The sequence below is a fragment of the Coregonus clupeaformis genome, unplaced genomic scaffold (genome assembly GCF_020615455.1).
Source record: "Coregonus clupeaformis isolate EN_2021a unplaced genomic scaffold, ASM2061545v1 scaf0059, whole genome shotgun sequence".
Lineage (NCBI taxonomy): Eukaryota > Metazoa > Chordata > Actinopteri > Salmoniformes > Salmonidae > Coregonus > Coregonus clupeaformis.
This window is the reverse complement of record NW_025533514.1, coordinates 664,902-682,500: the sequence shown is the minus strand read 5'-3', so window position 1 is coordinate 682,500 and position 17,599 is coordinate 664,902. Positions and strand designations below refer to the sequence as shown.

The 17,599-nt window shown below is 46.3% G+C and overlaps 1 protein-coding gene and 1 long non-coding RNA gene across 10 annotated transcripts in view; one reads left to right on the top strand and one right to left on the bottom strand.

Annotated features, from left to right (window-relative positions):
* txk (TXK tyrosine kinase) overlaps positions 1 to 12,826 on the top strand; it is a 38,117-nt gene extending 25,291 nt beyond the window's left edge. Inside the window, exons 13-15 of the mRNA XM_041882298.2 lie at positions 12,115 to 12,233; positions 12,320 to 12,477; positions 12,594 to 12,826. Coding sequence (XP_041738232.1) covers positions 12,115 to 12,233; positions 12,320 to 12,477; positions 12,594 to 12,665 — 349 coding nt within the window. The 3' untranslated portion in view covers positions 12,666 to 12,826. The remainder of the gene's footprint in view (positions 1 to 12,114; positions 12,234 to 12,319; positions 12,478 to 12,593) is intronic.
* A 21-nt stretch (positions 12,827 to 12,847) lies between these two features.
* LOC123483272 lies at positions 12,848 to 15,437 on the bottom strand. 9 transcript variants are annotated; one of them, XR_006658157.1, is made up of 3 exons: positions 13,804 to 15,437; positions 13,605 to 13,768; positions 12,848 to 13,273 (listed from the first exon to the last, which is right to left on the bottom strand). It is a non-coding gene; the product is annotated as an uncharacterized LOC123483272 (long non-coding RNA). The 9 variants fall into 9 exon arrangements; XR_006658156.1 differs by having other exon boundaries at positions 13,605 to 13,939; positions 14,069 to 15,437; XR_006658163.1 differs by having other exon boundaries at positions 13,605 to 14,443; positions 14,573 to 15,437.
* Positions 15,438 to 17,599: the final 2,162 nt, after the last annotated feature.

Below are 17,599 nucleotides of genomic sequence, written 5' to 3'. Positions count from 1 at the left end.
TCATTAAACTACTATCATTACCATTACTACTAATACTACCACCACCATCATTAAACTGCTGTCATTACCATCACCCCTACTACCATCATCATTACTACTACTACTACCACCACCATCATTAAACTGCTATCATTACCATCACCCCTACTACCATCATCATTACTACTACTACCACCACCATCATTAAACTGCTATCATTACCATCACCCCTACTACCATCATCATTACTACCACTACTACTACTACTACCACCACCATCATTAAACTGATATCATTACCATCACCCCTACTACCCGTACCACTACTATTTGGAATAATAATCACAACAATAATAATAATAATAATAATAATAATAATAATAATAATAGTAATAATAATAATAATACTAATAATAAGTAAGTTACTGTTTACTATGCAGATGTTATTATTCAGTGTCCCTCAGGCTATGGCAGGCAAATACATATTTGGCTGCAAGAGGAGCCATTTCTCCTTCACCCATTAGTATTTTTAGTTTTTCCTCTGGGTTTAATAAGTTAACATTTGGAATAAATGTAGTAATTTCTGTGAATAATGAATCTCTTTGTGAGGAATATTTATCACAGTAAAGGAGAAAGTGCATCTCTGTTTCTACCTCCCCTGTTGTGCAGTGACCACATACACGCTCCTCTTTGGGTAGCCATGTCTTTTTATGTCTGCCGGTTTCTATGGCCAATTGATGGTCACTCAGCCTGTACTTGATAAGGATCTGTCTCTGCTTCGTATCTCTGACAGAGTAGAGATAATCAGCCAATTAATATTCTCTGTTTAGGGCCAGATGGCAATTTAGTCGGCATTGGGATTTTGTTTCGTTTTTCCAATGTTGTAAATATGAGTCCTTTGATTGGTTCATGATTTTGTTTATTTGAATTATTTATTTTGAAGCAGTGCTGGTGTCAGCTTGGTTGGTTAGGTCCAACACCAGCTGATTGAGAGGGCTCGTTTCTGGGCTCAGCTCTTGGGTTTGAAGTGCTTTAAATTGGAGACTTGAATTTGGACTTGAATTTAGGTGTAGCCAACATTTTAATGATATTTTTTGTACTTTCATTACCACTGGAAAGAGGCCCAATTCTGCCCTACATGCATTAGTTGGTGTATTTCTCTGGAATTGTAGAATTTTCCGACAGAATTCTGCATGTAGGGCTTCAATTGGATGTTTGTCCCACATTTTAAACTCCAGTTTATTGAGTGGCCCCCAAACTTCACTTCCGTAAAGAGCCATTGGTAGGATTATGCTGTCAAATATGTTGGTCCAAATTTTAATTGGGATGTTGATTTTTAATAATTAAATTTTTATTGCATACAATGCTCTGCTAGCTTTTTCTTTGAGTGCATTCACTGCCATATTAATGTTTCCTGATGCAGATATGGTCAGACCAAGGTATGAGTCATTTTTAGTGTGTTCAATTATGGTGTTGTTCAGGGTGAATTTATATTTGTGTTTCTGACATCTGGGATTTTTCTGGAAAATCATGATTTGAGTTTTTATTTTATTTTACTGCCAGGGCCCAATTATGGCAATATTGCTCCAGAATGTTAAGGTTCTGTTGAAGACCTTCTTTGGTTGGTGATGAATAACTAAATCATCAGCATATAGCAGGTATTTTACCTCTGTGTCAAATAGTGTGAGTCCTGAGGCTGCAAATGGTCCAACATGTCTGCTAATTCATTTATATAAATGTTGAAAAGGTTTGGACTCAAACTGCAGCCTTGTCTCACACCACGACGTTGTGAAAATAATTCTGTCCTTTGGTTTCAGATTTTTATTGCACACTTGTTTTCTGTGTACATACATTTTATGAAGTTATACACCTTACCACCAAGCCCACTTTGGAGAATTTTGAAGAATAGACCTGTCAGGTGTCAGTGTGTAGCGGTAGGACGGAGTCAGGCACAGGACACAGAGCTAGTAGACAACGTACTTTACTCGTAAAATAACAAATGAATATAAACTCCACGCAGGGAGGACAATCCCGCTCACCAGTCGATGACACCAAACATAGAACAAACACGCACACAACACAGTGGGAGCCAGAGGGTTAAATAGGGAACAAATCATAGACATAATGGGAACCAGGTGTGAACAATAAAGACAAAACAAGTAGAACACAGAAACATAGATCAGTAGCAGCTAGTACTCCGGTGACGACGAACGCCGAAGCCTGCCCGAGCAAGGAGGAGGAGCAGCCTCGGCTGAATCCGTGACAGTTACAGCCACGAGATACCACCGTACCCCTCCCACTCCACGAGATACTGCAGGCCCCCCACCCGACGCCTCGAATCCAAGATGGAACGGACCGAGTACGCCGGTGCCCCCTCAATGTCCAGTGGGGGCGGAGGAACCTCCCGTACCTCAGTCTCCTGGAGTGGACCAGCTACCACCGGCCTGAGGAGAGACACATGGAACGAGGGGTTAATACGACACTGTAACCTATAAGGAAGCTGTAACCTATAACAAACCTTGTTCAATCTCCTCAGGACTTTAAATGGCCCCACAAACCGCCGACCCAGCTTCCGGCTGGGCAGGCGAAGGGGCAGGTTTCGGATCGAGAGCCAGACCCAGTCCCAGCCTCACTGCGGTGGCGGTTGGCGCTCGCCTTCTGTCGCCTGATGGCCTATTGCAGGCGTACATTGGCAGCGTTCCAGGTCTCTTTTGAGCGCCGAAACCACTCCTCCACCGCAGGTGTCTCGATCTGGCTCTGATGCCAAGGTGCCAGTACCAGTTGATAACCTAAAACACACTGGAATGGAGTAAGGTTAGTAGAGGAGTGGCGGAGTGAGTTTTGGGCCATCTCTGCCCAGGGGAGGAAAACCGACCACTCCCCCCGCCGGTCCTGGCAATAGGACCGCAGAAACCTACCCACATCCTGGTTTACTCTTTCCACCTGCCCATTACTCTCGGGGTGAAACCCTGAGGTCAGGCTGACCGAGACCCCCAGACGTTCCATGAACGCCCTCCAGACCCTTGAGGTGAACTGGGAACCCCGATCAGACACTATATCCTCAGGTACCCCGTAGTGCCGGAAGACGTGTGTAAATAGGGCCTCCGCAGTCTGTAGGGCAGTAGGGAGACCCGGCAGGGGAATGAGACGGCAGGACTTAGAAAACCGATCCACAACGACCAGGATCGTGGTGTTCCCTTGTGACGGGGGAAGGTCCGTAACGTAATCCACCGATAGGTGGGACCACGGCCGTTGTGGAACTGGTAGGGGTTGTAATTTCCCTCTGGGCAGGTGTCTAGGTGCCTTGCACTGAGCGCACACCGAACAGGAAGAAACATAAACCCTCATGTCCTGAGCTAAGGTGGGCCACCAGTACTTCCCACTAAAGTGCACTGTCCGACCGATGCCAGGATGACCAGAGGAGGGGGACGTGTGAGCCCAATAGATCAATCGATCGCGGACATCTAACGGCACGTACATACGACATGGACACTGGGGGGGAGTGGGCTCTGTAACGCCCACTCGATGTCCGCGTCAACCTCCCACACCACCGGTGCCACCAGACACGAAGCCGGAAGTATGGGAGTGGGCTCCATGGACCTCTCCTCTGTGTCATACAGCGAGAGCGACAGAGTGTCTGCCTTAGCGTTCTGGGAACCTGATCTGTAAGAAAGGGTGAACACAAAATGGGTGAAAAACATGGCCCACCTTGCCTGGCGAGGGTTCAGTCTCCTCGCCGCCCGGATGTACTCCAGATTGCGGTGGTCAGTCAAAATGAGTAAAGGGTGTTTAGCCCCCTCAAGCCAATGCCTCCACACTTTTCAGACCTTTAACCACAGCTCCCGGTCCCCCACATCATAGTTGCGCTCCGCCAGGCTGAGCTTCTTCGAAAAGAAAGCACAGGGGCGGAGCTTTGGTGGCGTACCCGAGCGCTGAGACAGTACAGCTCCTATCCCAGCCTCGGACGCGTCCACCTCGACTGTGAATGCCAAGGAGGGATCCGGAAGAGCCAGCACTGGAGCCGAGGTAAACAGGTCCTTCAGATGACCAAACGCCCTGTCCGCCTCAGCTGACCACTGTAGAGGCACCAGTCCTCCCTTCAGCAAGGAGGTAATGGGAGCCGCTACCTGACCAAAGCCCTGGATAAACCTCCGGTAGTAGTTGGCAAAACCTAAGAATCGCTGCACCTCCTTAACCGTGGTTCGAGTCGGCCAATTACGCACGGCCGAAATGCGGTCAATCTCCATCTCCACCCCTGACGCGGACAGGTGGTGCCCTAGGAAGGAGACAGACTTTTGAAAGAACAGACATTTCTCCGCCTTGACGTACAGGTTATGTTCCAACAGTCTACCAAGCACCTTGCGCACCAGGGACACATGCTCGTCGCGTGTAGCGGAGTAGATGAGAATATCATCTATATACACCACTACACCCTGTCCGTGCAGGTCCCTGGAAATCTCATCGACAAAGGATTGGAAGACTGATGGAGCATTCATCAACCCGTACGGCATGATGAGGTACTCATAGTGCCCAGATGTGGTACTAAATGCCGTCTTCCACTCATCCCCCTCCCGGATACGCACCAGGTTGTACGCGCTCCTGAGATCCAATTTAGTGAAGAAGCGTGCCCTGTGCAATGACTCCGTCATACTAGCAATGAGAGGTAGTGGATAACTGTACTTAACAGTGATCTGATTGAGACCACGGTAGTCAATGCACGGGTGTAAACTTCCATCCTTCTTCACAAAAAAGAAACTTGAGGAGACAGTTGAAGTGGAAGGCCGAATGTATCCCCGTCTCAGAGATTCTGAGATATATGTTTCCATAGCCGCCTTCTCCTCCTGTGACAGGGGATACACAAGTGCAGCGCCCTCCCGGAGATTTATCGCACAATCCCCCTGTCGATGGGGTGGTAATTTAGTCGCCCTCTTTTTACTGAAGGCGAGAGCCAAATCGGCATATTCGTGGGGAATGTGCATTGTGGAGACATGGTTTGGACTTTCCACCGTAGTTGCACCTATTGAAAAACCTACACACCTCCCCGAGCACTGACGTGACCATCCCTTGAGAGCCCTCTGTTGCCATGAGAGGTTAACCAGGGAAGCCCCAACACCACTGGAAACGCAGGAGAATCAATCAGAAAGAGTCTAATTCTCTCCTCATGACCCTCCTGCGTTTTCATCCAGAGTGGAGCTGTGACCTCCCTAATCAGGCCTGACCCTAAAGGGCGACTATCTAAGGCATGTACAGGGAAGGGCACATCAACAGGAACAATAGGAATCCCTAATCTACGGGAAAACTTACGATCAATAAAGTTCCCAGCTGCGCCTGAATCTACGAGCGCCTTATGCTGGGAATGCGGGGAAAACTCTGTAAATTCGATGTCAATACACATGTGCGCAACAGGGTGCCTACTCACCTGGGACGGTCCACTAATGCTCTGCCTGCTGCCTCAACTCCCTGAGGACCCTCCCCAGCACCGACCAGCAGTGTGTCCTCTGCGGCCACCGGTTTCCCTGAGAGCAGCATCTCCGAGCTCCATCGGTGTAGGGTCGGAGGTGCTGGGGGATGGAATGGACGGCCCCTAATCCGGACGTCCGCGGGTCGCCAACAGGTTATCCAGCCTTATCGACAAATCCACCAGCTGGTCCAGGTTAAGGGTGGTGTCCCTGCAGGCCAGCTCCCGACGAACGTCCTCCCGTAGGCTGCATCGGTAGTGGTCAATCAGGGCCCTCTCATTCCATCCTGCGCTGGCAGCCAGGGTCCTGAAGTCCAGTGCGAAGTCCTGTGCGCTCCTCTTCTCCTGTCTGAGGTGGAACAGACGTTCCCCCGCCGCTCTCCCCTCTGGTGGATTATCGAATAACGCCCGGAAGCGGCGGGTGAAATCCTCATAGCGCACCGACGCCGTGTCTATCCCTCCCCACTCAGCGTTGGCCCACTCGAGCGCTCTCCCTGACAGACAGGAGATGAGGGCGGACACGCTCTCGTATCCCGAGGGAGCCGGGTGGATGACACCCGGCAGCTGTACCATCGTATGCCCTCGGGAGCGAGAGCCGAATCCCACTGGACCCAGGTGACGAAGGGGTGGACAACTGTGTGGGTTGCAGTGTAGTTGGAGGAGGTGTAGGCAAACCCCCTCTCTCCCATCGCTCCATGGTGTTCAACACGCGCTCCATTGCGGTGCCGAGAGTCTGGATCATGGTCGCCTGCTGTTGGACGCGTTCCTCCACTGATCCGGAAGGAATTAATGTACCTGCTGACTCCCTTTGAGGTGCGTGTTTCTGTCAGGGTGTCAGTGCGTAGCGGTAGGACGGAGTCAGGCGCAGGACACAGAGCTAGTAGACAACGTACTTTACTCGTGAAAATAACAAACGAATATAAACTCCACGCAGGGAGGATAATCCCGCTCACCAGTCGATAACACCAAACATAGAACAAACACAGTGGGAGCCAGAGGGTTAAATAGGGAACAAATCATAGACATAATGGGAACCAGGTGTGTACAATGAAGACAAAACAAGTAGAACACAGAAACATAGATCGGTAGCAGCTAGTACTCCGGTGACGACGAACGCCGAAGCCTGCCCGAGCAAGGAGGAGGAGCAGCCTCGGCTGAATCCATGACAAGACCTTTGTGCCAAATAGAATCAAATGCTTTTTTAAAGTCAATAAAGCAAGCAATGATTTTGCCCTCTTTTTTTTGGTGGACGTGTTTATTAATTAGTGTGTGTAAGGTGTATATATGGTCAGTAGTGTAATTATTGGGGTCTGATTTGTCTCCACTTTTGTGGATAGGGGAGATGGGCCCCTGGTTCCAGACATCAGGGAAGCAGCCAGAAGATAAAACTATGTTGAACAATTTAAGCACAGCATTTTGCAACTCAGGTGTGATGTTTTTCAGCATTTAATTTCTGATGTTACCTAGACCACAAGCCTTCTTTGATTTTATAGATTTGAGCTTTTCATTTAGTTCTTGTTGGGTTAATAATAATCGAATGGATTTTGGTTGTTTTTAATTACTAATTTAAGGATGTTCCATTTTTCTTGAATTTCTAATTGGTTATGTTGTAAGTCTTTTTGTGGGATGTTTTTGTATAGATTATTTAAAAAATCCAAATTCCTTCATATTGTATGGGTAATTCTTGTGGCTTTGTCATGCTTAAACTGTTCCACATGTCCCAGAACTGATTTTGTTCAATTGCATTTTCAATTTCATCAAGTGTCTTACTGGTATAATTCAATTTCTTGCGTTTCAGTGTATGTTTATACTGTTTCAGAGTTTCAGAGTATTCATAGCTTAGCTCTGGGTTGTTTTGCTGCTTATGTCTTTCATTTGACATTTGTCTTAGTTGTTTTCTAATTGTTTTTACATTCGTTATCAAACAATTTTTCAGAAACATTTTGTTTTTTGTTTCTGATATTGCATTTCATTGGTTTTCTCAAATTTGCTTTTGATGCTGCTTTTTGGAATATGCAATTGATGTTTTGAGTAGCCGAATTGACACCTTGTTTATTGTTTTGGTATTGTGAGTTATTGAAAAACTGTATAGAGTTCATCATTTCATTTGAGTTCAATGTTTCAATGAATCTCTCTGCACTGTTTGGAGCCCATCTGTACGATTGGTTCATGTTGTAGAGTTTATTGGGCAGTTTTTTTGAATGAGTATTGCTGGTTAATTTCTTTAGAAACACGTGACTGTGATCTGACAATGGTGTCTGTGATGGCACAATTGACTACCCTTGTCCCAAGAGCTGAGCAGTAAAGAGTCCCCTCTGATTCTACCATGAAGCATGTACAGGCCTAAGGCTCGACAGAGATGCACTAACTCCTTGCCGTTTTGGTTCAGTATTTGGTCAGGACTGTTTCTATTATTTATAATAGGGCTACTGTACAAAGAGGGGTGTCCCAATATGTGGTGGTTACCTCCCGCATCAGTGTAGTCAGGCTCAGAACCTGTTCTCGCATTGAAATCTCCACAAAGAAGCACTTTACCCTCTGCCTGAAATTGAAGGATTTCTGTATGGAGATTGTCAAAAAAAACTGATCATCATAATATGATGAATCTGAAGGAGGAGCATAAGCTGCACATATGTATACATCATTGTCACAATAGATTGTACCTTTGTTAAGTTTTAACCAAATGTGATTAGTACCTTTTTTCATTTCATTCAGTGCTATGTCCTGCTTATGCCAAATGATTATTCTACCTGAGCCCTTTAACACTTTTATGTTTGATTGATGGTAGTAAACTTTCTCTATAGCCTGAGGGACACTGAGTATCAATGTCTCCACGACACCATGTTTCCTGTAGGATTATCATGTCCTGTCCCTTGATGTTTTTAAGAAATTCTGGATTTGTTGTTTTATAACCAAAATGTGAAGAGTACAGGCCCTGGATATTCCAAGAGCTGATAGTTAATGATCTCATTTATAATCAGTGATATTCACTGGTTTGAGTAAAGTACATTGAAAAAATTAAGAAAAAATAATTTAAAATAAATGTAAATAAATAAATATACATACATACAGTTGAAGTCGGAAGTTTACATACACCTTAGCCAAATACATTTAAACTCAGTTTTTCACAATTCCTGACATTTAATCCTAGTAAAAATTCCTTGTCTTAGATCAGTTAGGATCACCACTTTATTTTAAGAATGTGAAATGTCAGAATAATAGTAGAGAGAATGATTTATTTCAGCTTTTATTTCTTTCATCACATTCCCAGTGGGTCAGAAGTTTACATACACTCAATTAGTATTTGGTAGCATTGCCTTTAAATTGTTTAACTTGGGTCAAACGTTTCGGGTAACCTTCCACAAGCTTCCCACAATAAGTTGGGTGAATTTTTGCCCATTCCTCCTGACAGAGCTGGTGTAACTGAGTCAGGTTTGTAGGCCTCCTTGCTCGCACATGCTTTTTCAGTTCTGCCCACAAATGTTCTATAGCATTGAGGTCAGGGCTTTGTGATGGCCACTCCAATACCTTGACTTTGTTGTCCTTAAGCCATTTTGCCACAACTTTGGAAGTATGCTTGGGGTCATTGTCCATTTGGAAGACCCATTTGCGACCAAGCTTTAACTTCCTGACTGATGTCTTGAGATGTTGCTTCACTAGATTCACATAATATTCCTTCCTCATGATGCCATCTATTTTGTGAAGTGCACCAGTCCCTCCTGCAACAAAGCACCCCCACAGCATGATGCTGCCACCCCCGTGCTTCAAACTTGTGGAGGTCTACAAATTTTTTTCTGAGCTCTTGGCTGATTTATTTTGATTTTCTCATTATGTCAAGCAAAGAGGCACTGAGTTTGAAGGTAGGCCTTGAAATACATCCACAGGTACACCTCCAATTGGCTCAAATGATGTCAATTAGCCTATCAGAAGCTTCTAAAGCATGACATCATTTTCTGGAATTTTCCAAGCTGTTTAAAGGCACAGTCAACTTAGTGTATGTAAACTTCTGACCCACTGGAATTGCGATACAGTGAATTATAAGTGAAATAATCTGTCTGTAAACAATTGTTGGAAAAATGACTTGTGTCATGCACAAAGTAATGTCCTAACCGACATGCCAAAACTATAGTTTGTTAACAAGAAATTTGTGGAGTGGTTGAAAAACGAGTTTAAATGACTCCAACCTAAGTGTATGTAAACTTCCGACTTCAACTGTACATATACACACATACACACACATATATATATATATATATATATATATATATATACTGTATATATACACATACACATATACCCATCATTACACATATAATTATTATTATAAAACCATCATTACAAATATAATTATTATTATAATACCAAAATAAAGAATAGTTATAAACAAATCAACAAGAATGGAATGGAATAAAAACACTAAAAATAAGTATAATGCAATCCCTTGTACGTATGTGTTTCTTGTGTGTGAGGTGTGTGAATTAAAGGGTCTGTCTATCCCAGTAGTCTGCATATTAGATGCAGTAGTTGGCGCACCTCTCCTATCTCTGATAGTTCTAGGTGTCTTTTGCCAGAGGTTACCTCAGCATATGTAGGCTGATGATCTGAATGATACATGGTGTGGACTGCATCATGTGGTCCACTTCTCTGAAGGACAGTGTTCTGCCCGACCCAGGAGTAGTGGTCAGTGCTGTGTTGTGATGGGCCGGGTCTAGTGGTGCTGTGTTGTGATGGGCCGGGTCTTGTAGAGCTGTGTTGTGATGGGGTCTAGTAGAGCTGTGTTGTGATGGGCCGGGTCTAGTAGAGCTGTGTTGTGATGGGCCGGGTCTAGTAGAGCTGTGTTGTGATGGGGTCTAGTAGAGCTGTGTTGTGATGGGGTCTAGTAGAGCTGTGTTGTGATGGGGTCTAGTAGAGCTGTGTTGTGATGGGGTCTAGTAGAGCTGTGTTGTGATGGGGTCTAGTAGAGCTGTGTTGTGATGGGGTCTAGTAGAGCTGTGTTGTGATGGGGTCTAGTAGAGCTGTGTTGTGATGGGGTCTAGTAGAGCTGTGTTGTGATGGGGTCTAGTAGAGCTGTGTTGTGATGGGGTCTAGTAGAGCTGTGTTGTGATGGGGTCTAGTAGAGCTGTGTTGTGATGGGGTCTAGTAGAGCTGTGTTGTGATGGGGTCTAGTAGAGCTGTGTTGTGATGGGGTCTAGTAGAGCTGTGTTGTGATGGGGTCTAGTAGAGCTGTGTTGTGATGGGGTCTAGTAGAGCGGTGTTGTGATGGGGTCTAGTAGTGCTGTGTTGTGATGGGGTCTAGTAGTGCTGTGTTGTGATGGGGTCTAGTAGAGCTGTGTTGTGATGGGGTCTAGTAGAGCTGTGTTGTGATGGGCCGGGTCTAGTAGAGCTGTGTTGTGATGGGGTCTAGTAGAGCTGTGTTGTGATGGGGTCTAGTAGAGCTGTGTTGTGATGGGGTCTAGTAGAGCTGTGTTGTGATGGGGTCTAGTAGAGCTGTGTTGTGATGGGGTCTAGTAGAGCTGTGTTGTGATGGGGTCTAGTAGAGCTGTGTTGTGATGGGGTCTAGTAGAGCTGTGTTGTGATGGGGTCTAGTAGAGCTATTTTCCATATGTGTCCTCGTTTGGTATTAAATATTACATTTGCTATTGTTTTGCAACTGGTAAGATCTGCAAACAGGCATTCATGGTTCTGTCCCATCATCAAACCTTTGAAACTTTTCTTAGCTTTCTCTGTCTGGATGTCTGGTGGGTAAACATTTTCCATAGCAACGCTGGTGATGTTTGGCGATAATGTTGCAGTAGAAGCCCACCTTTTCCAAAACAGCGTTGTTTCTTGTATTATTGTCTCTAGTGTCTTTAGAGAACTGTTTTACGTTGATGTCCTTTGTCTTCTGTCCTTTTGTCTTTCTATTGTGTTGTTAACTAGCTAAATTTTTTGTTAGCTCGCTAGCTTCTTTTAGGAGAGTCCCTAGCAACTGCTTAGCAACTGGTAAACAATCCAGCTAGCTAAGCTAACTGAACAATTTTATAAAGATATATACTTTTTCACAAGCCTATCTTCTTCATTTGTTGCTTGTTTTGTCTCCTACTCAGTCTTGCAGTTTTCTTTTGTTTTTTCCCCAATGTACTTCACTCTAAAAACAATGTAGGATATTCTCTCTCTCTCTCTCTCTCTCTCTCTCTCTCTCTCTCTCTCTCTCTCTCTCTCTCTCTCTCTCTCTCTCTCTCTCTCTCTCTCTCTCTCTCTCTCTCTCTCTCTCTCTCTCTCTCTCTCTCTCTCTCTCTCTCTCTCTCTCTCTCTCTCTCTCTCTCTCTCTCTCTCTCTCTCTCTCTCTCTCTCTCTCTCTCTCTCTCTCTCTCTCTCTCTCTCTCTCTCTCTCTCTCTCTCTCTCTCTCTCTCTCTCTCTCTCTCTCTCTCTCTCTCTCTCTCTCTCTCTCTCTCTCTCTCTCTCTCTCTCTCTCTCTCTCTCTCTCTCTCTCTCTCTCTCTCTCTCTCTCTCTCTCTCTCTCTCTCTCTCTCTCTCTCTCTCTCTCTCTCTCTCTCTCTCTCTCTCTCTCTCTCTCTCTCTCTCTCTCTCTCTCTCTCTCTCTCTCTCTCTCTCTCTCTCTCTCTCTCTCTCTCTCTCTCTCTCTCTCTCTCTCTCTCTCTCTCTCTCTCTCATAACGTTATTGATGTGTGTTGCAGGTATGTGTTAGACAACCAGTACACCAGCTCCACTGGCTCTAAGTTTCCAGTCAAGTGGTCTCCTCCTGAGGTCTTGCACTATAACAAGTACAGCAGCAAGTCTGACGTGTGGTCCTTCGGTGAGAACACGCAGTGTGTGTCCTGATGTGTGTTCAAAATGTCTCTTTGTGTGCGTTTTCCCATTCTGATGTGTGTGTATTTGTAGGTGTGTTGATGTGGGAGGTGTTTACTGAGGGGAAGACACCGTTTGAGGGGCGGTCTAATGTAGACGTAATGGATGAGATCACCAAAGGTAACCGTCTCTACCGACCCCAGAAAGCCTCCAGCGATGTCTACCAACTCATGTACCAGTGCTGGCACGAGGTAACACACACACACACACACACACACACCCGCAGGCAGGTTGACTTGCAGAGTCAGCCTTCTTCAGGATATTAAGATGACTGAAATATGTGTTTTATTGTTTCGGACATTGTCAGAGACCACAGGGCCGCCCTTCTTTCTCTGAGCTGCTGGAGCGCATCAGACAACTGGCTGAACAGGCTCAGTAGACACACACACACACCTGCTGGAGCACATCAGACTACTGGCTGAGTAGACACACACCTGCTGGAGCGCATCAGACTACTGGCTCAGTAGACACACACCTGCTGGAGCACATCAGACTACTGGCTGAGTAGACACACACACACACCTGCTGGAGCACATCATACTACTGGCTGAGTAGACACACACACACACACCTGCTGGAGCACATCAGACTACTGGCTGAGTAGACACACACACACACCTGCTGGAGCGCATCAGACTACTGGCTGAGTAGACACACACCTGCTGGAGCGCATCAGACTACTGGCTGAGTAGACACACACCTGCTGGAGCACATCAGACTACTGGCTGAGTAGACACACACCTGCTGGAGCACATCAGACTACTGGCTGAGTAGACACACACCTGCTGGAGCGCATCAGACTACTGGCTGAGTAGACACACACCTGCTGGAGCACATCAAACTACTGGCTCAGTAGACACACACCTGCTGGAGCACATCAGACTACTGGCTGAGTAGACACACACCTGCTGGAGCGCATCAGACTACTGGCTGAGTAGACACACACCTGCTGGAGCGCATCAGACTACTGGCTGAGTAGACACACACCTGCTGGAGCACATCAGACTACTGGCTGAGTAGACACACACACACACCTGCTGGAGCACATCAGACTACTGGCTGAGTAGACACACACACACACCTGCTGGAGCACATCAGACTACTGGCTGAGTAGACACACACACACACACCTGCTGGAGCACATCAGACTACTGGCTGAGTAGACACACACACACACCTGCTGGAGCACATCAGACTACTGGCTGAGTAGACACACACACACACCTGCTGGAGCACATCAGACTACTGGCTGAGTAGACACACACACACACCTGCTGGAGCACATCAGACTACTGGCTGAGTAGACACACACACACACCTGCTGGAGCGCATCAGACTACTGGCTGAGTAGACACACACCTGCTGGAGCACATCAGACTACTGGCTGAGTAGACACACACCTGCTGGAGCGCATCAGACTACTGGCTGAGTAGACACACACCTGCTGGAGCACATCAGACTACTGGCTGAGTAGACACACACCTGCTGGAGCACATCAGACTACTGGCTGAGTAGACACACACCTGCTGGAGCACATCAGACTACTGTCTGAGTAGACACACACACACACCCTGCTGGAGCACATCAGACTACTGGCTGAGTAGACACACACCTGCTGGAGCACATCAGACTACTGGCTGAGTAGACACACACCTGCTGGAGCACATCAGACTACTGGCTGAGTAGACACACACACACACCTGCTGGAGCACATCAGACTACTGGCTGAGTAGACACACACCTGCTGGAGCACATCAGACTACTGGCTGAGTAGACACACACCTGCTGGAGCGCATCAGACTACTGGCTGAGTAGACACACACCTGCTGGAGCACATCAGTCTACTGGCTGAGTAGACACACACCTGCTGGAGCACATCAGACTACTGGCTGAGTAGACACACACCTGCTGGAGCACATCAGACTACTGGCTGAGTAGACACACACCTGCTGGAGCACATCAGACTACTGGCTGAGTAGACACACACCTGCTGGAGCACATCAGACTACTGGCTGAGTAGACACACACCTGCTGGAGCACATCAGACTACTGGCTGAGTAGACACACACACACACCTGCTGGAGCACATCAGACTACTGGCTGAGTAGACACACACCTGCTGGAGCACATCAGACTACTGGCTGAGTAGACACACACCTGCTGGAGCACATCAGACTACTGGCTGAGTAGACACACACACACACCTGCTGGAGCACATCAGACTACTGGCTGAGTAGACACACACCTGCTGGAGCACATCAGACTACTGGCTGAGTAGACACACACCTGCTGGAGCGCATCAGACTACTGGCTGAGTAGACACACACCTGCTGGAGCACATCAGACTACTGGCTGAGTAGACACACACCTGCTGGAGCACATCAGACTACTGGCTGAGTAGACACACACCTGCTGGAGCACATCAGACTACTGGCTGAGTAGACACACACCTGCTGGAGCACATCAGACTACTGGCTGAGTAGACACACACCTGCTGGAGCGCATCAGACAACTGGCTGAACAGGCTCAGTAGACACACACACACACCTGCTGGAGCACATCAGACTACTGGCTGAGTAGACACACACACACACCTGCTGGAGCACATCAGACTACTGGCTGAGTAGACACACACCTGCTGGAGCACATCAGACTACTGGCTGAGTAGACACACACCTGCTGGAGCACATCAGACTACTGGCTGAGTAGACACACACCTGCTGGAGCGCATCAGACTACTGGCTGAACTGGAGTAGATCGTCACATCTCTCTGAATATACACTGAGTAAATAAAACATTAAGGACACCTGCTCTTTCCATGACATACACTGACCGGGTGAATCCAGGTGGAAGCTATGATCCCTTATTGATGTCACTAAGCCTCGAGACAATAGAGTACTACAGTATGAGTCATAATACCCATAAAACCTGGCGGTCAAACAGGGAAATGGTTCCAATAGATTTTCCCACCATTCATTTTTCCCATAGGGGATTTTTGGATGGTTGGTGGCCTGGCAGTTGGGACCGATAGGTCGCTGGTCCAGCTCCCCAATTTGACCTGGTGGGAGATCTGTTTTGACGCTTGACCCTGGTTGCTCCTGTGGGTCGCTCTGGATGGGAGCGTCTGCTAGATGACTGAATGTGATGTAAATGTTGAGCTGCTTCACTGCAGGTAGATTGTATGTTTTAAAATTCAATAAAATAATTAAAAAATCTCTATCTAATATTACCTAAATGTAGTAATTAATAAATTGGCAAAATGAATTTAAATGGACAATTCTATGAACTGTCTTGTGCAAGTTTTAAATTGACACAATAACTGTTAGCAAAGATATCAGCTAGAGATGACATGCAGGAGCTTGCTGGGATTTGTAGTCTTGCATGTTGTCTACTTTGATGCTAATTAGCATTTTCAAGTCTGAGAGTAAATAGAGCCAGTGGAGAGAACAAGTATTTGATACACTGCCGATTTTGCAGGTTTTCCTACTTACAAAGCATGTATCCAGAAAATCACATTGTATGATTTTTAAGTAATTAATTTGCATTTTATTGCATGACATAAGTATTTGATACATCAGAAAAGCAGAACTTAATATTTGGTACAGAAACCTTTGTTTGCAATTACAGAGATCATACGTTTCCTGTAGGTCTTGACCAGGTTTGCACACACTGCAGCAGGGATTTTGGCCCACTCCTACCATACAGACCTTCTCCAGATCCTTCAGGATTCGGGGCTGTCACTGGGCAATACGGACTTTCAGCTCCCTCCAAAGATTTTCTATTGGGTTCAGGTCTGGAGACTGGCTAGGCCACTCCAGGACCTTGAGATGCTTCTTACGGAGCCACTCCTTAGTTGCCCTGGCTGTGTGTTTCGGGTCGTTGTCATGCTGGAAGACCCAGCCACGACCCATCTTCAATGCTCTTACTGAGGGGAGGAGGTTGTTGGCCAAGATCTCGCGATACATGGCCCCATCCATCCTCCCCTCAATACGGTGCAGTCGTCCTGTCCCCTTTGCAGAAAAGCATCCCCAACTAATGATGTTTCCACCTCCATGCTTCACGGTTGGGATGGTGTTCTTGGGGTTGTACTCATCCTTCTTCTTCCTCCAAACACGGCGAGTGGAGTTTAGACCAAAAAGCTCTATTTTTGTCTCATCAGACCACATGACCTTCTCCCATTCCTCCTCTGGATCATCCAGATGGTCATTGGCAAACTTCAGACGGGCCTGGACATGCGCTGGCTTGAGCAGGGGGACCTTGCGTGCGCTGCAGGATTTTAATCCATGACGGCGTAGTGTGTTACTAATGGTTTTCTTTGAGACTGTGGTCCCAGCTCTCTTTAGGTCATTGACCAGGTCCTGCCGTGTAGTTCTGGGCTGATCCCTCACCTTCCTCATGATCATTGATGCCCCACGAGGTGAGATCTTGCATGGAGCCCCAGACCGAGGGTGATTGACCGTCATCTTGAACTTCTTCCATTTTCTAATAATTGCGCCAACAGTTGTTGCCTTCTCACCAAGCTGCTTGCCTATTGTCCTGTAGCCCATCCCAGCCTTGTGCAGGTCTACAATTTTATCCCTGATGTCCTTACACAGCTCTCTGGTCTTGGCCATTGTGGAGAGGTTGGAGTCTGTTTGATTGAGTGTGTGGACAGGTGTCTTTTATACAGGTAACGAGTTCAAACAGGTGCAGTTAATACAGGTAATGAGTGGAGAACAGGAGGGCTTCTTAAAGAAAATTAACAGGTCTGTGAGAGCCGGAATTCTTACTGGTTGGTAGGTGATCAAATACATATGTCATGCAATAAAATGCAAATGAATTACTTAAAAATCATACAATGTGATTTTCTGGATTTTTGTTTTAGATTCCGTCTCTCACAGTTGAAGTGTACCTATGATAAAAAATTACAGACCTCCACATGCTTTGTAAGTAGGAAAACCTGCAAAATCGGCAGTGTATCAAATACTTGTTCTCCCCACTGTATATTGATAAAAGTCACCTTGTCCGAGAGAGATTTACATGGTTATCAAAACGTCACGCCAGGGTAAGCCTACACGAAACACAGCCCTTATTTTAAGTGTTTCCAAAATCCCTTAGCGGAAAAACGACTGGAACCATTTCCCTGTTGGACTGCTAGGTTTTATGGGTATAATAACACATCCACTGTGGAGCTCTATTGAAGGCACTGTATATCAGAAAATATTCAAACATTCCATTGAAACAATGCAGTCAATCCACAGTCATACACTGGCTGAAATCAGTTGATGATAGGACTAAGTTGTAAATGCAACAAGCACTGATAATGTATCATAT